The sequence below is a fragment of the Canis aureus genome, chromosome 5 (genome assembly GCF_053574225.1).
Source record: "Canis aureus isolate CA01 chromosome 5, VMU_Caureus_v.1.0, whole genome shotgun sequence".
NCBI lineage: Eukaryota > Metazoa > Chordata > Mammalia > Carnivora > Canidae > Canis > Canis aureus.
The window spans coordinates 6017519-6042260 of record NC_135615.1 but is presented as its reverse complement, the minus strand read 5'-3'; the positions used below and the strand labels follow the sequence as shown (position 1 = coordinate 6042260).

At 38.6% G+C, this 24742-nt stretch overlaps 1 protein-coding gene across 9 annotated transcripts in view; it reads right to left on the bottom strand.

The window, feature by feature from the left end:
* Positions 1 to 24742, bottom strand: part of LOC144313633 (ankyrin repeat domain-containing protein 26-like) — a 212726-nt gene that overhangs the window by 53166 nt on the left and 134818 nt on the right. For all 9 annotated transcript variants that reach the window (XM_077896684.1, XM_077896685.1, XM_077896681.1 and 6 more), the window contains 5 exons: positions 20468 to 20638; positions 18496 to 18529; positions 17955 to 18108; positions 7902 to 8115; positions 5937 to 6033 (listed from right to left, as the gene is read on the bottom strand). In XM_077896684.1, coding sequence (XP_077752810.1) covers positions 5937 to 6033; positions 7902 to 8115; positions 17955 to 18108; positions 18496 to 18529; positions 20468 to 20638 — 670 coding nt within the window. The remainder of the gene's footprint in view (positions 1 to 5936; positions 6034 to 7901; positions 8116 to 17954; positions 18109 to 18495; positions 18530 to 20467; positions 20639 to 24742) is intronic.

The window sequence follows — 24742 nt, the reverse complement described above, 5'->3', positions numbered from 1 at the left end:
ATACACCCAGGACCAAGAGGATCACCCCCTAGGACCCCTCAGGTAGACTACATTCTCCCTCCACTACAACTTCATCACCACCACCATGTCCCAGTCCCCCCCAACATTTTATTTTTCTACTTCTTTTTTTCTTTTTCCCCTCTTTACCTTTGCTTTTTTTTCTCTTTTTTTCTTCCTTGGCATTCTTGGCCTTTTATTTTCTACTACTTGGTTTTAAAATTTGTTTTTCACTTTAGTGGTCATTTTGTGTTATTTTGTTCTTCTCTTCGTTTTCAATTTCATGTCATGGAACAGTCAGAATCATCGAAGGATAAGAAACCTTGGGTGGCTCAGTGGTTTAGTGCCTGCCTTCAGCTCAAGGCATGATCCTGGAGTCCCAGGATCAAGTGCCACATCAGGCTCCCTGCATGGAGCCTGCTTCTCCCTCTGCTTGTGTCTCTGCCCCTCTCTCGGTGTCTCTCATGAATACATAAATGAAATGTTTAAAAACAATCATCTAAGGTGAAATTGACTTAGATTGTGGTTGATATTCTTGACTCAGCCCGTTCATACAGCCACTCTGCAGTGAGCAAAATGACTAGAAGGAAGCTCTCACCACAAAAGAATCAGAAACAGTACTCTCTTCCACAGACTTATAGAATTTGAATTACAATTTGATGTCAGAAAGCCAATTCAAAAGCACAATTATAAAGCTAGTGGTGGCTCTGTAAAAAAGCAGAGAGTATTAAAGAAACTTCATGACTGCAGAATTTTGATCTACTTAGTCCAAAATTAAAAATTAATTAAATGAGATGCAATCCAAACTGAAGGTCCTAACAATGAGGGTTAATGAGTTAGAGGAAAGAGTGAGTGCCACAGAAGACAAGTTGATGGCAAAGAGGAAAGCTTAAGAGAAAACAGAAAAACAATTAAAAGACCATGAGGAAAAGTTAAGGGAAATAATCGAGAGCCTCAGAAGGAAAAAATATACGCATAATTGGGGTTCCACAGGAGGGCCAGAGGGCCAGAAAGGATATTTGAACAAATCATACCTGTGAACTTCCCTAATTTTGGGGAGGGAAAAAGGCATTCAGGTCCAGGAGATAGAGAGGTCCCCCACCAAGGGGAAGGGAAAAAAAGCAGAACTCGACATTTAATGGTGAAACAAGCAAATTCCAAAGAAAAAGAAAGTCCTTAAAACAGCAAGAAACAAGAGATTTCTAACTTATATGGGGAGAAATATTAGATTAACAGCAGACCTCTCCACAGAGATCTGGCAGGCCAGAAACAGCTGGCAGGAAATATTCAGGGTTCTACATGACAAGAACATGCAGCCAAGAATACTCTATCCAGTGAGCCTTTGGTTCAGAATAGGATAAAGAGCTTCTAAGATAGGCAGAAGCTGAAAGAATATGTGACCACCAAACCAGCTCTGCAAGTAATACTAATGGGGACCCTGTAAAAGAAAGAGGAAGCCCAAAGAAATAATCCACAAAAGCAGGGACTGAATAGACATTACAATGACAGTAAATTAACATCTTTCAATAGGTACTCTGAATGTGAATGGGCTAAATGATCCCATCAAAAAACGCAGGGTTTCAGACTGGATAAAAAAATCAAGACCCATCTATTTGCTGTCTACAAGAGACTCATTTTAGATATAAGGACACCTACAGCATGAAAATAAAAGGTTGGAGAACCATTTACCATTCACATGGTCTTCAAAAGAAAGCAGGGGTAGCCATCCTTATATCAGATAAATTAAAGTTTATCCCAAAGACTGCAGTTAAGAGATGAAGAGGGACACTATATCATACTTGAAGGGTCTATCCAACAAGAAGATCTAACAATCATGAATATTTATGCTTCTAATGTGGGAGCTTCCAAGTCTATCAATGAATTAATAACCAAAGTAGGGGCATACTTAGATAATAATACACTAGTAGTAGGAGACTTAAACACGGCACGTTCTGCAAATGACAGATCTTCTAAGCACAACATCTCCAAAGAAACAAGAGCTTTAAATGATACACTACACCACATGGATTTCACAGATATTTACAGAACTTTACATCCAAAAGCAACTGAATACATAGTCTTCTCATGGAACTTTCTCAGAATAGGCCACCGGATACCAAAACATTGGGACTGTCCCCTGCATATTTTCAGACCACAATGCTTTGAAACTAGAACTCAATCACAAGAAGAAATCTGGAAGAAACGCAAACACAGGGAGGAGAAAGACCATCCTGCTGAAAGATGAATGGGTCAACCAGAAAATTAGAGAAGAAATAAAAAGATTCATGGAAACTAATGAAAATGAAGATACAACCATTCAAAATCCTTGGGATACAGCCAAAGCAATCCTAAGCAGGAAATGCATTGCAATACAAGCATCCCTCAAAAGATTGGAAAAAAACTTCAAAGACACAAGCTAACCTTGCACCTAAAGGAATTGGAGAAAGAACAGTAAATAAAACCTACACCAAGCAGAACAGAGAGAGTGAAGATTTGAGCAGAACTCAATGAAATAGAGACCAGAAGAACTGTGGAACAGATCAACAAAACCAGAGGTTGGTTCTTTGAAAGGAAGAATAAGATACGTAAACCATTAGCCAGCCTTTTAAAAAACAAAGGAGAAAAGACTCTAATTAATAAAATCACGAATGAAAAAGGAGAGATCACCACCAATACCAAGGAAAACCTAACCAAAGAGATAAAGGATTTATACCCTAACAACTACAGAACACTTCTGAAAGAAATCCAGGAAGACACAAAGAGATGGAAAAATATTCCATGCTCATGGATTGGAAGAATTAATATTGTCAAAATGTCTATGCTAACCCAGGGCGATTTACATTCAATGCTTTCCTATCCACATACCATGGACTTTCTTCACTTTCTTCAGAAAGCTGGAATAAATAATCTTAAGATTTGTGTGGAATCAGAAAAAACCCCGAACAGCTAGGGGAATATTGAAAAAGAAAACCAGAGCTGGGGACATCACAATGCCGGATTCCAAGTTGTCTTACAAAGCTTTGATCATCAAGACAGTGTGGTACTGGCACAAAACCAGACAAATAGATCAATAGAACAGAAGAGAGAATCCAGAAATGGGCCCTCGAATCCATGGTCAAATTATATTTGACAAAGCAGCAAAGACTATCCACTGGAAAAAGGACGCTCTCTTCAATAAATGGTGCTGGGGGGGATCCCTGGGTGGCGCAGTGGTTTGGCGCCTGCCTTTGGCCCAGGGCATGATCCTGGAGACCCGGGATCGAATCCCACATCAGGCTCCCGGTGCGTGGAGCCTGCTTCTCCCTCTGCCTATGTCTTTGCCTCCCTCTCTCTCTCTCTGTGACTATCATAAATAAATAAAAAATAATAATAATAAAATAAATAAATAAAATAAATGGTGCTGGGAAAACTGGACAGCCACGTGCAGAAGAATGAGACTAGACCACTCTCTTGCACCACACGCAAAGATAAACTCAAAATGGAGGAAAGATCTAAACGTGAGACAGGAATCCATCAGAATCCTAGAGGAGGGATCCCTGGGTGGCGCAGTGGTTTGGCGCCTGCCTTTGGCCCAGGGCGCGATCCTGGAGACCCAGGATCGAATCCCACGTCGGGCTCCCGGTGCATGGAGCCTGCTTCTCCCTCTGCCTGTGTCTCTGCCTCATTCTCTCTCTCTCTCTGAGTATCACAAATAAATAAAAATTAAAAAAGAAAAAAAAAAGAATCCTAGAGGAGAACACAGGCAACAGCCTTTGTAAACTCGGCCACTGCAGCTTCTTGCAAGATAGATCTATGAAGGCAAAGGGAAACAATAGCAAAAATAAACCATTGGGACCTCATCAAGATAAAAATCTTCTGCACAGCAAAAGAAACAGTCAACAAAACTAAAAGATAACCTACAGAATGGGAGAAGTTATTTGCAAATGACCTATCAGGTAAAGGGCTAGTATCCAAGATCTATAAAGAACTTAGTACACTCAACAGCAAAGAAACAATCCAATCATGAAATGGGCAAAAGACATGAGCAGAAATTTCACCAAAAAAGACATACAAATGGCCAACGAGCACATGAGAAAACACTCCACATCACTTGCCATCAGGGAAATACAAATCAAAACCACAATGAGATACCATGTCACACCAGTGAGAATGGGGAAAATTAACAAGACAGGAAACAACAAATGTTGCAGAGGAGGTGGAGAAAGGGGAACCCTCTTGTACTGTTGGTGGGAATGTGAACTGGTGCAGCCACTATGGAAAACTGTGTGGAGGTTCCTCAAAGAGTTAAAAATAGAGCTACCCTATGACCCAGCAATAGCACCACTCGGGATTTACCCCAAAGATAGAGATGCAGTGAAAAACCGCGACACCTGCACCCCAATGTTTATAGCAGCATTTTCCAGAATAGCCAGACGGTGGATGCAGCCTGAGTATCCATCAAATGATGAATGGATATAGAAGATGTGGTCTATATATAAAATGGAATATTACTCAGTCCCTAGAAATGACAAATAACCAGCATTTGCTTCAATGTGCACGGAACTTCAATGTGCATGGAACAAACTAGGGGTGGTGGAAGGGGAGGAGGGCAGGGGGTGGGGGTGAATGGGTGACGGGCACTGAGGGGGGCACTTGACGGGATGAGCACTGGGTGTTAGTCTGTATGTTGGTAAATTGAACACCAATAAAAAATAAATTTATTATAAAAACAAGAAGTAAAGAAGAGCAATATAGTAAAGAAGTTGAAATCAAACAACTTCAACTTAATCTTAGAAGACGAAACTTGGAATTGAAGGGTGTAAAAAATAATTTGAATCAGGTAAATTTTTGGCAGTAATTGTATATTTCCATCAATATTATTTATAGTATCCCTTTGATATAATACATATTGTTAGGCTTCAAATAGATTAAACATTTCATTTTAACCTAATAGCAACCATGATCTTTGTAGCCACAATTACTACCTTATTGGAATTCTTGGCCTCTCACATATGCCCTATGTATATATTTTGAATGAAGGGATGGAAGGTAAAATGAGATAAATGTTATATTGATTTATTGATTTATGGAATTGTATTTATTTTTACACAGAGCATGGGCTGGGGGGAAAGGAGTAGAGGGAGAGGGAGGGAAATGAATCTCCAGCAGACTCTGGTTCTGAGTCTCATGATCTGAGTCTCCAGCCTCACCTGGTTCGGAGTCTCGTGATCGTGAGATCATGACCTGAGCCATAAAAAGAGTTGGACACTTAACCCACTGAGCCCCCAGGTGTCCCAGTTTTGAATTTTTTAATGTTGAAATATGAGCTAGATTTCCTTGAGATGCTGATGAAGCTAGTTAAATGTTTTACACAGAAATTTTATTTCACAATACTATGTCTACTTGTATTTTTACTCTATGGTACATTTTGCTGTCATTTAATTTAAAATTTGAATTATTCATTGAGGATGAAAAGCCTTGTTATAAAAAAGGCCACTCTTGAACATTTTTTTTTAAGTTCTCTTAAGCCTTTTGACTTTTTTTTTTAATGATAAGATCCAAAATCCTAATGAAAATGTGTCTCTAGGTTATAGAAGAGCAAAATGATGTTCAGAGGCAGCTTTCGCGAGAACAGAATGCCCAGAGTATTACATGATGGAATACTATTTTTTTTTGTATATTTGTTATTGGAGTTCGATTTGCCAACATACAGCATAACACCCAGTGCTCACCTGTCAAATGCCCCCTCAGTGACCGTCACCCAGTCTCCCCACCCCCCGCCCACCTCCCCTTCCACTATCCCTTGTTCATTTCTCAGAGTTAGGAGTCTCTAATGTGTTGTCACCCTCTCTACTTTTTCCCACTGATTTTCTCTCCTTTCCCCTATAATCCTTTTCAGTATTTTTATAGTCCCCATAGAGTGAAACCATATGATGTTTGTCTGTCTATGATTGACTTACTTCACTCAGCTCTTCTTTACTTCTTAATTGCTCCTTAATATTTATATATAAAATTTCAGCACTTCTTCTTTTTTCTTTTTCTTGTTTTAAGGTCAATCTGCAAATGCATGTGTTCATTTTAAAATTTGTTTTGTTAGCAATAAAACTTTTATTTTATGATCTGGTTCCACATATGTTGGTTCATTATCCAAAGGAAATTTTTCTGTTCTCAATTTTTTTCCCTTTCTAGGGCTCATGTTTTTCAATTTATCACTTCAATATCTTCAAAAAGATATATAGTTTAAAAGAAGCAATGAGAAAGCATTTTGCAACTTAGTAAGTTTTAGTCAGTAATAACTCTGGGAGATGTTGTAAGCAAAGGAATTCTGAAATTATTTAAGAAAGGGTTCAAAATTGTCATTTTTCTCCACAAAGTCATAATTACACTTCAATTAAGACAAATCATTTCATTACTAATTAAAAAGAGAAGTTGCTGTTTATCAACAACTTTATAAATTCACTAGAAATACATTTTTATTTCACAAAACATCACAGGTACCTCTAAAAATGATCTTCAGTGTAAGACAGCATCAGCAGATGTCGTTTACACACCATACACCTGCAGATGACTCTGATCCAGCACTAGACTAGGGAGCCTAAAATCTATTGCCCATGCTTTTTATGTTTCTTATTCTGTAATATTCTCAACCTTGTTGATCATTATGTATTTTATAAATCATTTGAAAACTCCTTTGAAAACATCACAGGATCCATATTAATTAAGTAAAGAATAGAGTAAGATGTGCTTTCAGCATAGACTTTTGAATTAATTTTCTTTATATATGTGAGAAATGTTAAAAAAAACTTAACCATTAATCATTTTTCCATTTTACTTTTTAACCCCTGCATATGTTAAGAATAAACCAATTTTTCTGTCTTGAGAAAAATTGGCCATTTCACACTCTGTTGGGGGGCATATAATATAAAATTCCCTGAGAACAATTTAAAAATATGGATCAGAGACCTCTACTAAATATTTTTATACATTAACACAATACTATATTAAAGAATTTATTCCAATTAACCAAGACTGTAGAAACAGAATTAAATAAAAGACATTCCTTATAGCATTAATTAAACTATAGGAAAATGGAAAACAACCAAAATTCAATTTGTTAAATAATGAGGTTTACATATGATGGACTTCTACATGGTCATTAAAATTATGCTTTAGAATATACATTAAATTATTAGAAGTATTCACTGTTAAAACCTTGCAGTATTATTTCAAAGAATCTCACACTTTACAACTTTTTTTAAAAAAAAAATTGGAGTTCAATTTGCCAACATACAGCATATCACCCAGTGCTCACCCCGTCAAGTGCCCCCCCTTAGTGCCCATCAGCCAGTCACCCCAGCCTCCACTCACCTCCCTTTCCACTACACCTTGTTCGTTTCCCAGAGTTACGTGTCTCTCATGTTCTGTCACCCTCACTGATATTTCCCTCTCATTTTCTCTCCTTTCCCCTTTATTCCCTTTCATTAATTTTTATATTCCCCAAATGAATGAGACCATATAATGTTTGTCCTTCTCCGATGGACTTATTTCACTCAGCATAATACCCTCCAGTTCCACCCACATGGAAGCAAATGGTGGGTATTTGTCGTTTCTAATGGCTGAGGAATATTCCATTGTATATACATAGACCACTGCTTCTTTACCCATTCGTCTTCTGATACTTCACATTTCTAATGGAGTTTCCTTCCCTATAAAATCCCAGAAGGCAAATTAGCAATTACAAAACTTCTCCTACACATCTGCAGCATAAAAGTAAGTATTTCAAGGGGTTCCTGGCTGGCTCAGTTGACAGAGCATGTGACTCTTGATCTCATAGTTGTGAGTTCAAGCCCCACGCTGAGTGTGGAGTCTATTAAAAAAAAAAAAGTAAATAGTTGAAATATTTCCTTAAAACCAAGATGTCATACCTTAAACTGTAGAGTTCTCGTTCCCATTCCACTTTTTGATGCTCTAACTGAGATTTCATTTCTTTTGTTTCTGATAGCAACTGTTCTAGTCCATTGACCTTATATTCCACTTGTAAAATTTTTCTTGTAAGTTGTTCACAGTCTTTTCTTTTTAATTCTATTGATCTTTTGTATTTAAGAATTGCATTCTGGATTGTCAATACGCTAACAGAATCTACACCAGAGGAAAAACAAAAACAGAAATAAAATACAGGAGGCATCAGGGTGGGTCAGGTGGTAAAGCATCCAATTATTGGTTTTGGCTGAGGTCATGATCTCACAGTTGTGGGATTGAACCTGGCACTGGGTGCTGCACTCAGCACAGAGTCTGCTTAAGGTTCTTTACCCCCTCGTTCCCTCCCTCTCTGTTCCTCTCCCCATCTCCTGCTCATGCTCTCTCACAAATTTGTTCTTTTAAAAAGTAAAATAAAACAATATGAGTATTTTTTGCATATAAGGGACCGAGCATGTTCACATTAACTCATTCATACATGAAATAAATATTGAGTAACTTCAACGTAAAGAGATTATACCAGGTGCCTGGGTGGCTCAATCGGTGGGTGTCTGCCTTCGGCTCAGGTCATGATCTTGGTGTCCTGGGATCAAGCCACATGGTGGGCTCCCTGCTTAGTAGGGAGTCTGCTTCTCCCTCTTCCTCTGCCTCTCTCCCTGCTCATGCTCTCTCTCTCAAATAAATGAATAAAATCTTATCAATAGAACTTTAAAATCTTTTAAAAAGAAAAGAAAACATGACTGAAACCTTTCTAAACTGAATGAAAACTATAATCCCACAGACCCACAAAGGATCTGGCTAGGAGAGAAGAAATGGAAGTAAACTATTGTAATTTTAAAAAAAGATTTTATTTATTTATTCATGAGAGACATGGAGAGAGAGAGAGGCAGAGACACAGGCAGAGGGAGAAGCAGGTTCCCTGAGATAGCCTGATGTGGGACTTGATACAAGGACCCTGGGATCACACCCTGAGCCAAAGGTAGATGCTCAACCACTAAGCTACTCACGTGTTCCCTATTGGAATTTTCTTAAACTACATATAATGTGGTATAACACTACAAGAAGGTGGACTGTGATGCTTGAGTCATATGCTTTAAACCCTAAAGCAATCACTAAAATAGCAAATCTTAAGCTTTGTTAAGTAATAAACAAAGCCCATACATACACATATGTGTATATTTATATATAAGTATAAATTGAACTCGTAAAAATTAGTTTATTAATCTAAAAGAAAGCAGAAAGCAAAGAAAATGGGAACAAAGCAGGTCAAACGGAAAGCAAACAGGATGAGAGATTTATATCAACTGTATCAATAATCAGAGTAAATGAAAATTGTCAAAAAATAAAAGAAAGAAAGAAAATGGTCTAAAAGCCTCGATTAAAAGGCAGACTGTCAGAATGGATAAAAATGTAAGAGACAACCATAGGCTGCCTATAAAAAATTCAATTTATATGTAAAGACACACACACACACAAATTAAAATAAATAAATAAATAAATAAATAAATAAATAAATAAATAAATGTAAAGACACAAATTTGTGAAAAGGACAAAAATAAGGATATACCACACTCACACTTGACAAAAGAAGGCTGAGCTTGAGTAGCAATATTAATGCCAGGCAAAATAGATTTCAAAGCAATATATATTCTCGTGATGTATAAGGTCATTTGTTAATAATGAAAGGGTCGACAAATAAGCATAACAAACCTAAATGCTTTTGAATCTATTAATAACATCAAAATACATAAGGCAAAAATCAACAGAACTGCAAAGAGAAACAGGCAAATTTACAATTTTAGTCTGAGATTTTAATAGGCAGAAAATCATCAAGGATATAGAAGACTTGACCACCACCATCTTTCTCAAGTATCCATGGAGCATTTACCAAAAGAGATTATATTCTGGGTCATAAAATAAACCTTAATAAAGGGAGTTAAGTCAAAAGGATTGAAGTCATGAAAGTGTGTTCTGTGACCACAAAGTGATCAAATTAGAAATGAAGAACAAACCTACCTCTGGAAAATACTCAAATACTTGCAAACTGATTAATAATGCACATCTAAATAACCCCTGGGTCTGGGTACCTAGGTGGCTCAATGGATTAAGTGTCTGCCTTTAGCTCAGGTCATGATCTCCGGGTCCTGGGATTGAGCCCCATGTTGGGCTTCCCACTCAGAGGGAAGGACGCTTACCCCTCTGGACCTCCCTTCGCCTATGCGCTCTCTTTCTCTCTCTCTCCTTCTCTTTCAAATACATAAAAATCTTTTAAAAACCCTTGGAATAAAGAAGTAATGAAAAAAGAAATTACAAAGTATCACATATTGAATGAAAATAAAAACATAATATGTTAAAAATTTCTGGAATCCTCCAAGAATAGCACTCATCTCACCATTTATAGCACTGAGGTATATATGAAAAAGAGAAGGAGGCGGGGCAAGATGGCAGAAAAGTAGGGTCCCGAAGTCACCAGTCCCCACCAACTTACCTAGATAACTTTCAAATCATCCTGAAAACCTATGAATTCGGCCTGAGATTTAAAGAGAGAAGAGCTGGAATGCTACAGTCAGAAGAGTTCGCGCTTCTATCAAGGTAGGAAGACGGAAAAACATAAAGAAATAAAAAAGCATCCAAGGGGGAGGAGCCCCCATGAGGAGCCAGGCAAAGGTCACGCAGCTAGTGCCCCCAGGACAGGAAACCCCAGTCCTGGAGAAGCAGAAACTTTACCAATCTTCCTGGAAGGAAAGGCGCTTGCAGGGAGCTCGGGCAGGATCCCAGAAGGGGTACAGATGCCCTCAGGCTCCCAGGGGCACTAAAAGAGCAACTGCACTCTGGGGGAGATCCCTCCACACACTACAGGCTGAGCTCCCTAAAGGGCTGGACGCCGCGCCCAGTGGGGCCCCGGGAGCAGCTCAGGTGGCGGCCACTGTGCGGCCCCGGGAATGTGATTCCAGCGGTGCAGACCCCAGAACCCAGGGCACTGGGGACACAGCCCAGGATCCGGCACTCCCCCCGGGGCAGGTAGAGGCCGGGAGGACACAGGGCAGCAAGGATGCTCCTGCTGCCACGCGGCCCCGAGCTGTGCAAATCTACGCCCCCTGCCCCCGGACCACCCAGGCCCCTGCGGACTGGGAGCTGTGGTAGTTACTGTGGGAGCTGACTCAAGAGATGGAGAGCTGGCTGCCGCCACTCTTGTTGTTCCTCCTGCTGTCACCTTGTACCTGGGACTGAACAGGAGCTTCACAGGATAAACAGCTTGCACTGAGCCCTGCACCTGGCAAGGGGCTGGGCAGCTCCCCCAGGTGCACACACCTGAGAATCACCACAGCGGGCCCCTCCCCCAGAAAACCAGCTGGAAGGACAGGGGAAAAAGCATTGACCAAGCAGCACTGGAAAGTCCCAGGGGAAGTCAAGGGATTTATAGTATATAGAATCAGAGGATACCTCCTCTTGCTTTTTGTTTTCTGTTTGTCCTCCCCCTTGCCCCCCTTTCCTCTCTTTTTCTCCTTTTTCCAGTACAACTTTTTTTTGGCCACTCTGCATTGAACAAAATGACTAGAAGGAAAAACTCACCTCAAAAGAAAGAATCAGAAACAGTCCTCTCTCCCACAGAGTTACAAAATCTGGATTACAATTCAATGTCAGAAAGCGAATTCAGAAACACAATTATAAAGCTACTGGTGGCTCTAGAAAAAAGCATAAAGGACTCAAGAGACTTTATGACTGCAGAATTTAGATCTCATCAGGCAGAAATTAAAAATCAATTAAATAAGATGCAATCCAAACTGGAGGTCCTAACAATGAGGGTTAAAGAGGTAGAAGAACCAGTGAGTGACATAGAAGACAAGTTGATGGCAAGGAAGGAAGCTGAGGAAAAAAAGAGAAAAACAATTAAAGGGTCATGAGGAAAGGTTAAGGGAAACAAATGACAGCCTCAGAAGGAAAAATCTAGTTTAACTTAGGGTTAATAGGGGTTCCAGAGGCCACCGAAAGAGACAGAGGACCAGAAAGCATATTTGAACAAATCATAGCTGGGAACCTCTCTAACGTGGGAAGGGAAACAGGCAACCAGATCCAGGAGATAGAGAGATCGCCCCCTGAAATCAATAAAAACCACTCAACACCTCGATAGTTAACAGTGAAACTTGCAAATTCCAAAGATAAAGAAAAGATCCTTAAAGCAGCAAGAGACAAGAGATTCCTAACCTTTATGGAGAGAAGTATTAGGGTAACAGCAGACCTCTCCACAGAGACCTAGCAGGCCAGAAAGGGCTGGCAGGATATAGTCAGGGTCCTAAATGAGAAGAACCTGCAGCCAAGAATACTTTATCCAGCAAGGCTCTCATTCACGATAAAAGGAGAGAGAAAGAACTTCCAAGACAGGCAGGAACTGAAAGAATATGTGACCACCAAACCAGTTCTGAAAGAAATATAAAGGGGGACTCTGTAAAAGAAAGAGGAAGTCCAAGGAAACAATCCACAAAAACAGGGACTGAATAGGTATCATGATGGCACTAAATTCATAACTTTCAAGAGTAACTCTGAACATGAATGGGCTTATTGACCCCATCAAAAGGCGCAGGGTTTCAGACTGGATAAAAAGAGCAAGACCCATCTATTTGCTGTCTATAAGAGACTCATTTTAGACCTAAGAACACCTACAGCCTGAAAATAAAAGGTTGGAGAACCCTTTACCATTCAAATAGTCCTCAAAAGAAACCAGGGATACCTATCCTTATATCATCTAAATTAAAGTTTATCCCAAAGACTGTAGTGAGAGATGAAGAGGGACACTATATCATACTTAAAGGATCTCTCCAACAAGAGGACCTAACAATCATGAGTATTTATGCCCCGAATGCGGGAGCTGCCAAGTATAACAGTCAATTAGTAACCAAAATTAAGACATACTTAGCTAATAGTACACTAAAACGGGGAGATTTTAACATGTCGCTTTCTGTAAATGACACATCTTCTAAGCCCAATATCTCCAAAGAAACAAGAGCTTTCAATGATGCACTGCACCAGATGGATTTCACAGATATTTACAGAACTTTACAGACAAATGCAACTGAATACACGTTCTTCTCAAGTGCACAAGGAACTTTATCCAAAATAGACCACATACTGGGTCACAAATCAGGTCTCAACTGATAACAAAAATCTGAGATTGTCCCCAGCATATTTTCAGACCATAATGCTTTGAAACAGGACTAAATCACAAGAAGAATATTAGAAGAAATGGAAACATGTGGAGGTTAACTACCATCCTGGTAAAAGATGAAAGGGTCAACCAGGAAATTCAGGAAGAATTAAAAAGAGTCATGGAAACTAATGAGAATGAAGATACGACTGTTCAAAATCTTGGGATACAGCAATAGCACTCCTGAGGGGGAAATATATCGCAATATAAGCATCCCTCAAAAAACTGGAAAGAACCCATATGTAAAAGCTAATCTTGTATCTAAAGTTGCTGGAGAAAGAACAGCAAATAAAACCTACACCCAGCAGAAAAAGACAATAAAGATTTGAGCAGAACTCAATGAAATAGAGAGTCGAAGAACTGTGAAACAGATCAACAAAACCAGGAGTTGGTTCTTTGAAAGAATAAGATACACGAACCATTAGCCAGCCTTATTTTTTAAAAATTTTTTATTTATTTATGATAGTCACACACACACACACACACACACACACACACACACACACAGGCAGAGACATAGGCAGAGGGAGAAGCAGGCTCCATGCACCAGGAGCGCGACTTGGGATTCGATCCCGGGTCTCCAGGATCGCGCCCTGGGCCAAAGGCAGGCGCTAAACCACTGCACCACCCAGGGATCCCCATTAGCCAGCCTTATTAAAAACAAGAGAGAAAAGACTCAAATTAGTCACAAATAAAAATGGAGAGATCACCACCAATACCACGGAAATACAAACAATTTTAAACACTTAGTATGAGCAGCTATACACGAATAAATTAGGCAATCTAGAAGAAATGGGACTCATTTCTGGAAAACCACAAACTAGCAAAACTGGAACAAGAAGAAATAGAAAGTCCAAAAAGGCCAAACACCAGGGAGGAAATTGAAGATATCATCAAAAACCTCCCAAGACACAAAAGTCCAGGGCCAGATGGCTTCCCAGGGGAATTCTATCAAACATTTGTAGAAGAAACAATACCTAGTCTACTAAAGCTGCTCCAAAAGATAGAAAGAGATGGAGTACTTCCAAACTCATTCTATGAGGCCAGCATCCCCTTAATTCCAAAACCCAAGACCCCACCAAAAAGGAGAGGTAGAGAGAATAAGCCTGATGAACACAGATGCAAAAATGCTCAACAAGATAGTAGCCAATAGGATCCAAAAATACATTAGGAAGATTATTCACCATAACCCAGTAGGATTTATCCCCGGGATGCAAGGCTGGTTCACCACTCGTAAAGCAATCAATGTGATTGATCATATCAAGAAGAGAAAAAACAAGAACCATACGACCCTCTCAATAGAGGCAGAGAACGCATTTGACAAACTACAGCATCCATTCCTGATCAAAACTCTTCAGGGTGTAGGGATAGAGGGAACATTCCTCAGCATCTTAAAAGCCATCTATGAAAAGCCCACAGCAAATATTATTCTCAATGGGGAAGCACTGGGAGCCTTACCCCTAAGATCAGGAACAAGACACGGATGTCCACTCTCACCACTGCTATTCAACAGAGTACTAGAAGTCCTAGCCTCAGCAATCAGAAAACAAAAAGAAATAAAATGCATTCACACTGGCAAAGAAGTCAAATGCTCCCTCTTTGTGGTTGACATGATACTGTACATAGAAAACCCAAAAGACTCCACCCCAAGACTGCTAGAACTCATACAGCAATTCAGCAGTGTGGCAGGATACCAAATCAATGTCCAGAAATCAGGGGCATTTCTATACACTAACAATGAGACTGAAGAAAGAAATTAAGGGGTCAATCCAATTGACAACTGCACCCAAAACCATGAGATGCCTAGGAATAAACCTAACCAAAGAGGTAAAGGATCTCTACCCTCAAAAGTATAGAACACTTCTGAAGGAAATTGAGGAAGACACAAAGAGATGGAAAAATATGCCATGCTCATGGATTGGAAGAATGAATATTGGGAAAATGTCAATGGTACCCAGGGAAATTTATACATTTAATGCAATCCCTATCAAAATACCATGGACTTTCTTCAGAGAGTTGAAACAAATCATCGGAAGAGTTGTATGGAATCAGAAAAGACACTGAATAGCCAGGGGAATATTAAAAAAGAAAACCAGAGCTGGGGGCATCAAAGTGCCAGATTTCAGGGTGTACCACAAAGCTGTGATCATCAAGACAGTGTGGTACTGGCACAAAAACAGACACCTAGGAAAATGAAAAAGAATAGAGAATCCAGAAATGGGCCCTCGACTCTATGGTCAAGTTATATTCGACAAAGCAGGAAAGACTATCCACTGGAAAAAAAGTCTCTTCAATAAATGGTGCTGGGAAAACTGGACAGTCACGTGCATAACAATGAAACTAGACCATTCTCTTAAACTATACACAAAGAAAAACTCAAAATGGATGAAAGATCTAAATGTGAGACAGGAATCCATCAGAATCCTAGAGGAGAACACAGGCAACACCCTTTTTGAACTTGGCCACAGCAACTTCTTGCAAGATACATCCATGAAGGCAAGAGAAACCAAAGCAAAAATGAACAGCAAAATAAACAGTCAACAAAACTAAAAGACAGCCTCCAGAATGGAGAAGATATTGGCAAATGACCTATCAGATAAAGGGCTAGTATCCAAGATCTATAAAGAACTTAGTAAATTCAACAGCAAAGAAACAAACAATCCAATCATGAAATGGGCAAAAGACATCAACAGAATTTTCACAGAGGAAGACATAGACACGGCCAACAAGCACATGAGGAAATGCTCCGAATCAGGGGCCATCAGGGAAAAAGAAACAACAACCACAATGAGATACCACCTCACACCAGTAAGAATGGGGAAAATTAACAAGACAGGAAACAACAAATGTTGGAGAGGATGCGGAGAAAAGGGAACCCTCTTACACTGTTGGTGGGAATGTGAACTGGTGCAGCCACTCTGGAGAACTGTGTGAAGATTCCTCTAAGACTTAAAAATAGATCTACCCTATGACTCAGCAGCTGCACTGCTGGGGATTTACCCAAAGATCCAGATGCAGTGAAATGCCGGGACACCTGTACCCCAATGTTTATAGCAGCAATGTATAGTAGCCAAACTGTGGAAAGAGCCTTGGTGTCTTTCGAAAGATGAAAGGATAAAGAAGATGTGGTCTATGTATATGATGGATTATTACTCAGCCACTAGAAATGACAAATACCTACCATTTACTTCGACATGGATGGAACTGCAGGGTATTATGCTGAGTGAAGTAAGTCAATCGGAGAAGGACAAACATTATATGGTCTTATTCATTTGGGGAATATAAAAAATAGTGAAAGGGAATAAAGTGGAAAGGAGAGAAAATGAGTGAAAATATCAGGGACGGTGACAGAACATGAGAGACTCCTAATTCTCGGAAACAAACACGGCATGGTGGAAAGGGAGGTGGGCGAGGGGTTGGGGTGACTGGGTGATGGGCACTGAGGGGGGGCACTTGATGGGATGAGCACTGGGTGTTATGCTATCTGTTGGCAAATTGAACTCCAATTTAAAAAATAATAAGATATCAAAAACAAAAACAAAGATTTATCAACACTTGACAAATAAGAAATAAACCTAACTTTTTAAATGACAAAAATTTTGACAGCTCAATGAAGATATACAGATGTTAAATAAGCTCAACATTATCAGTTATTAGGGAAATGTATATTACAACCATAAATGTATATATTTATACACATATATATGTATTTATGTGTGTGTGTGTGTGTATACATATATACACCATACCCATCCATGGCTACGATTAAAAAACTGATCATACTAAGTACTGATAAATATAGATGGAGGAGTTAGAAACCCTCACACACTGCTGGTGGGTTTAGAAAATAGTACAATGACTTTAGAAAACAATTTGGCAGTTTCATAATAAGGCAATATGAAGAGACAGGAGACTAAGAGTGATGGATATGTTAACTGTCTAAATTACAGTTATGGTTTCACATGTGTATATATATGACAAAACTATCAAATTATATACTTCATACACGTGCAGTTTACCTAACTAGGGCTGTTGGAGAAAGAAAGCCTCTATTATATGAAAAACCATCTAAGACAGTGGCTGAGACATGGATGGAAAGATGGATATGAAACCATACAAGATGAAGCTAGTGGCCTATGGTCTTTCACCTCATAGCATTAAGTAGTAATAGCTAAGCTTTAAGCAAGGGGGTAACGTGATGAAATGTAAATTTTTAAAAATGTATAGTAATTATGGTTGCAGTGTACACCAAGATCCTGAGAGGTGGAATGGCAGGGAAAACAGTCCTGAGGTTAGCTCAGTAATCTAGGAGAAAAATAATGGTAACCTGACCTTGGGTGAAGACACAGAAGAGAAGCAGAGTTCACAAACACATCAAGTGTGCCATTCCCACGTGGACAACCATAATGGAAATTATAGTTCTTTTTTTTTTTAATTTTTATTTATTTATGATAGTCACACACAGAGAGAGAGAGAGAGAGAGAGGCAGAGACATAGGCAGAAGGAGAAGCAGGCTCCATGCACCGGGAGCCTGACGTGGGATTCGATCCGGGTCTCCAGGATCGCGCCCTGGGCCAAAGGCAGGCGCCAAACCGCTGCGCCACCCAGGGATCCCTGGAAATTATAGTTCTTTGGCTGAGAGTATTCAATAGTTCTCTATTTTAATATAAAACATACTTCTGAGATGAGTAGCTCTATAACTCCTCAGTGTTGTGTGGCGCAGCGCTAGACGAGATGTGCACATATTACTACAACCATATATACAGAAAAAGGCTTTATATTTATACGACGGCCCTACCTTTACAATCCATGCCAAGTTCAATGAGCAACAGGGAACTCTTATAATCAGAGTATTGCAACTTGCAATCCTCTGAAGCTGTTTCAGATGACTGAGTTAAGTCATCAAGATGCTCGTCATCAAGATGCTCCGCAGAATTCACTTGCTTTTTGACCTACAAATAAATAATACTATTTCAAAATGTCATCCAAATATTTATAAAATATACTAAGTGTAGAAAGATGATAAATATCCATCTTTTTATAAAAGCAAAAACATAGGTACTTTTTAAAAGAACTGATTTTTATCAAAAAGACCTTTATCAATAATTGGTGTTTCTGAATAATTTTTTCACAGCAGATGTCTATACAACAAAGGAAAATTTTCATTTTTTCACTATGCGTTTCATAAAGTAATTTTTTTTACCACGGAATAATGTTTCTGATAAATATGAAATATCAAAATAATATAATAAAAATATATCATGAATGAAATAGAATTATAATATAATAAAAATATATCATAAATGAAATAGAATTATATATTTTGTTTGTTTGTCTACCTTGTTCTTTTCCTTAGATGTTTTCTTTGCAGGTCTAAAAAGAGGAAGGATTCTTTTCAGGAAAATATTAAATACTTAAAATACAAAGAATATTTAAAGCATATCTAAGCAATATTAATAGCAATATTAACAAAGTATTAAATTTAGATCAAAATTGCAAAAGTAAAGGAAAATCATAATGTTACTTACATTATTTGATAGGGGTAAATATACCACATTTTTTTGTTGTCATTTTCAATAAAAACAAGTTTTCACTAAATCAATTTGGAAAGTGCAAACTGTTTTTTTAATGACATAAGCCCTTTTTAAATAATCGTGATATTAGTGTTTTGAAGTTTTACTGTGCAACTACTATGCATTATTTGGGACAGTTTACATATCCTAAAGGGGTTTTAGGCCTTACACAAACCGTATGAAGTAGGCAATTATACTGGGTATCTTTTCACAGGAAGCAAATGAGGCACAGAAATTCTAAGGAACTTCCCCAAGCCCATACACCTGGTAGGAGCAGACCACCCAGAACTCAAGTCCAGGAAATGTCCCTTCCAAACATGTGTTTTAGGGATCCCTGGGTGGCGCAGCGGTTTGGCGCCTGCCTTTGGTCCAGGGCGCGATCCTGGAGACCCCGGATCGAATCCCACGTCAGGCTCCCGGTGCATGGAGCCTGCTTCTCCCTCTGCCTATGTCTCTGCCTCTCTCTCTCTCTCTCTCTATGTGACTATCATAAATAAATAAAATAAAAAAAAAAAAACAAAAAAAAAACAAACAAACATGTGTTTTAAAATATGTGGTAAAAGTAAGTTAAGTATTTCTAAGTAATGTGATACCAATTGAATCTATAGTATTATTCCATTTCTAGCTATAATTATTCTAGAAATAATTTCTGAATCTTACATACATTTTTAATTTTTTATTTTTTTAAAAGATTTTATTTATTTATTCCTTCACTAGAGAGACACACAGAGAGAGACAGGCAGAGACATACAGAGGGAGAAACAGGTTCCCCCACAAGGAGCCTGGTGTCGGACCCCAGGATCACGCCCTGAGCCCAAGGCAAGACACTCAACTGCTGTGCGACCCCGGCATCCCACACACATTTTTTAATTAAAACACTTCATACCTAGGCAGTATTGAAAATCTACTTTCAATAAACTAAAGATTTAATTCGTCTAAAGAAGTTCATTAATGGGCATTCCTTTACTCATTCAAATGTTCATTCATGGATTCAACAATTACTCATGAAGCACACAATATGTGTCAATGACGCTGCTGGTACAGTAACTGTGGCTCTTGTAATTTAGAACTTTATAATCCAAAAGTAATAATCTATGATAGATGAATAGTTTTTCAATTGTAAATAAACATATTGTAAATAAACAAAACCATTCCCCTTTCCCCAGAACCTAAACAAATATTAACTTAATATAATCAGATACTCCAAAGCCCCTCACAAAATCATAGCTATTCATGATACTGTCAAAGGTACTGAATACCTTAAAACCTATCAAGAAATGATTAGTTCTATTCAGAATCGCCTATGTGTCTGTATATTTACTATTTTATATATATATATATATTTTTTTTCAATCGATGAAGGAAAGTATCTGAATATTCAATTATATGAGAATACTGCACGGTGGAACTGATTCTAAATAAACAACCTCTTACCACAAAACTCATATCCTAATCTGGGGGTCCTGGGATCGAGTTCTGCTTTGGGCTCTCCACAGGGAACCTGCTTCGCCCTCTGCCTATGTCTCTGCCTCTCTCTCTCTGTCTCTCACAAATAAATACATGAAATCTTAAAAAAAAAAAGTCACTCCTCCTCATCCTAACCTTTCAAGTGGTGTTTTTGATATACTTGAGTATTTCTTCCCTCAGCCTGTACGACACTATATTACAGTGTTTTACTTATATAATAATCATAGTTAACGTTCCTTCAGAGGGAAATAAAGAATTTATGGGATTTTACCTTCTTTCATCCTGATCCATTTTACTTAGACTGTTGTCATTACTCACTCGTAGTAGACTACCAGTTAGGGAATCGGCCTCCTCAAAGCCTGGTGTAATCACAGATGCTTTTGATGCCCACTTTACATTTTTATCTTTCTTTATTTCCATGATAGACAAACCAGGATCATTACTTAAAACAAAAATCCAGTTAAAATATCCATTAGAAAGCCAATATTTTCTAACAATTTTACTGGTAAGGAATAAAAAAAATTTTTTGTAAACATCTGTTACCCATCTGAATTCATTTATTAATTCATAGAACAGTTATGAAGTGCAACCATATGCAAGGAAATACACATATACAATTATGATACAATGTCATTTGTGGGGACAAAACTGCCTGTGTAGGACCTGTGGAATCAAGTGCCATTCACCAAGGCACGGGGGAAAAGTCTCATCTGCCCATGCATCGGGTAACAGGCATACGCACTACACACCCAGCTGTGGATCCGGCAAAAGCCCATAAATTGGCGCCACCCTCACCCTCACAGCCACCATCTGGGAGCCCCTGGAAAACACTTAGATAATCACCCATGGGGGTAGAGAGTCTTAGTGGAAAACCAGCTTTCCTATAGAGAAGTTCTAGCACATCACCAGAGCAAAACAATCAGGTTTGGACACATGGGAGCGGTAGTCATTAAAGACTGGAGGAGGTGACTGCTACTTCAAAGGCAAAGACAGCAATGCAAAAGGATATGACAAAATCAAGGAAATATGACACCAACAAAGGATTACAATAATCTTCCTGTAATCAATCTCAGACACATGGAGATCTGTAATTTATCCAAGAAAGATTTCAAAATCTCAGTCTTAAGGAAATTCAAGGAGCTACCAGAAAACACAAAAAGCCAATTCAGGGGTGCCTGGGTGGGTCAGGCAATTAAGTGTCTGACGCTTGATTTCATCTCAGGCTATGATCTCAGGGTCATGAGATTGAGCCCTGCATCAGGCTTACACTCAGCACAGTGTCCCTCTCCCTCTGCTATTCCCCCCTAGCTCACACACTTTCTCTCGCTAAAATAAATGAATAAAATCTTTAAAAAACAGTTAATTCAATAAAATGAGGAATACACTACATAAACAAAATGAGAAGTTTAATGAATAGCTGGAAGGGCTTAGTCAGTTTAAGTGTCTGACTTGGTTTTGGCTCAGGTCATGATCTCAAGGTCGTGGAATCACCCCCAGGTCTGCTTGAGATCCTCTCTCCATCTCTTTCTCTCTCTCCCCACTTGCTCTTTCTTTTTCTTTCTTTCTTTCTTTCTTTCTTTCTTTCTTTCTTTCTTTCTTTCTTTCTCTCTCTCTCTCTCTCAAATAAATACATTTTTAAAAATAATTTTAAAGGGACAAAGAAAAAGAAAATGTTTTGGTAACTTGTGCATACTTTTAGCCTAGTATCTAATCCTAATACAAAAAGCTAGATTTACCAACAGAAAATTATATATATTTTTTCATGGACTAAATGCATGCAAGAAAATATTATGAGCATATAGCTATGTAAATTTACAAAAAGACTGAATTTTCCCATAGGAGATTATCGGTTGAATAACTTTAGGGCACTGAAAACAAAAACAAAACCAGCAATTACTGTTTTAAAACTGCCATACAGATAACTCTTCTAGTTAAATTAAACATCCAAAAAAGATGGATCTTCCTGAAAGCAATTATTAAACAATTCTTCTCGACCCAAATTTCAGAAGTAAATCTGTAATTATGGATACGAAATAGCTTTCATTTTGAAAACAGTTAATAGAAGCAACTTTTAAATAGAAAACAACTGGTTAAAGACACCTCAAAGTTATGTTGGCGGGGGAATGCTAACATGCAGCCATGGTAACGAGAACCCATCAGAACCAGTTTTAAATGTTTGTAATGATCAATGCCATCTGTCCTCACTCACTAGCCAACCAATGTCAGCTTCTCCCTCATGAAGTATAGCCAATGTGGGACAAAATCACTCCAATACGCATGCCTTGAATGCCAACCAATCAACAACAGTCTTACCCAAATTACCATGGTGGCTTCAGATGATGACAAACCACTTAATTCTCTGAAAGTCTCCCAAGTCTTAAACTCCACTTTTCCTGAAACTGTATATAGAAAGCGAAGACTACTCTGTCAGAAAAGACTGTAAGTGGCCAGCATAGCTCCCTCTTATTAGTCAGCAGTAAATTCCGACTTCACCTTTATATTTCAGATATTGAGGGCTCATATCCTCTGGCAAAAATGTTTAAAGTCCTATAATAATTTACCACCATATTTCATTTTCCTTAATGAAACATAAATGAAGTTTGCTCTTCCTTTGTTCCATTCTACTATAATTAAAACTAACACAAATACCAGTAAAAGAATAAGTAGCAAGTAACCACAAGATTAGGCCCAAATAATCCACAAAATGCAGATAACGGACAGGTTAAATTGTCAGAATGGACCCATGCCAACCGTTCTTTCTGTTTAAGTGAGAATTGGTATTATGTTAAAAACAATACACACGGTTTAGTTAAACTCCATTCACTCAACAAACATTTATTGAATAGCACTATATATGCTAGAATGTTCTCTAAGCACTGAGGACACGGCCATAAACAGAAAAAACCCTACTCACGAGGATAGTAAACATAGTAACAATAAACTACACAGTATGAGAGGAGAAAAACTAAAGCAGAGAAATCAAATTTCAATGTGTTGTAGCAAAAGGGGTGGTCGAAATACTAGTCAGGATAAACCAAGAAGGGCCTTGCTGAGAAAGTGACCTTGAAGCAAAAACCAGGGAGAAAAAGAGGGAGCAAGGAGTAAGCCATGAGGATACCTGAGAGAAAAGCACTCCACAGAGAGTTTATAACAAGTACAGAGGTATGCCTGAAGTGTTTATAATGAGGGTGGGGGGTAAGAATAGTGAGAAATTCAAGTGTGGCTGAACAGAAGGAAAGGGATAGAAAGTAGTTCAAATCAGAGAGACAGAGGGAGGAAAGGATAGGGAGGGACCCGAGATGAACAAGTCACATAAGGCCTTGTAGCTATTAGAAAGAACTTGAGTGAATGGGAGGCCATTAGGTTTTGAGCAGAGGAGGACATAATCTGACTTATGTTTTAATAGATCCACTGTGTTTAGAATTAATGGAAAGTGAATTTTCGAAGATTATATAATATGAAGTCACTATTGAAAAATTTGATGTGGTGCATGTTGAAATATATGCTCTTTAAAATGGAAGAATAAGGGGCGCCTGGTTGGCTCAGTCGGTAAAGCGTCTGCCTTCGGCTCAGATCATGACCCTGGAGTCCCGGGATCAGCCCCACTTCAGGCTCCCCGCTTCTCCCTCTGCCTCTGCCGCTCCCTGCACTCACACACTCTCTCTCTCAAATAAATAATCTTAAAAACATTTTTAAAGGAAAAATAATAGCCTGTATGCAAAGTGCCTGAAAAAGAAGATTCACTGCATTAACAACCTCTTGGTTTATAGCATAGGGATCAAATGTTTATACAGAATATGGGACAAGTTGCCACGTGAAATCTCTTCGTAATAATATTCAGATCAATTTGAGAGTCCAACATTTGAGCACTCGTGCATTGGGAACCAAAACCAAAAACCTAATAATTAGCAGTTTTGTTGGTAATAAGGTAGAGTGCCAGTGTAGCAGGTAACTTCCCTTTGCAACTCAGCAGATATTAAAAGTATTCTAAAGTTATTGTAAGACATCAAACCAAACACTTTAAATATACTTTGGGGGATCCCTGGGTGGCTCAGCAGTTTAGCGCCTGCCTCCAGTCCAGGGTGTGATCCTGGAGTCCAAGGATCGAGTCCCACATCAGGCTCCCTGCATGGAGCCTGCTTCTCCCTCTGCCTGTGTCTCTGCCTGCCTCTCTCTCTCTCTCTCTCTCTGTCTCTCATGAATAAATAAAAATAAAAATTAAAAATTTTAAATTTGTTAAACAATCAAAACCCTGCAGACCTAAATTCATTTTCTCAGATAGTTACATGCTGCATTATTTTATAGGTGTGAAAACTTACTTCCTTATGGATGGAGAGTTAGACTCCCTCCAAGTTTTTGATAGATCATCTTAACATATATATGTAACATGTTTATGTAAGTATTCTTAATATATCTGTCATATTTTATAAATATAATAATATATAATAAATGTTCTTAGAATATGTGTGTCTAAGTGTTGACACAAGTCATGTTTTCCTATAGGATCTACTCCTGGCAATGAAGCCGTTGGGATATAGGGACAGCA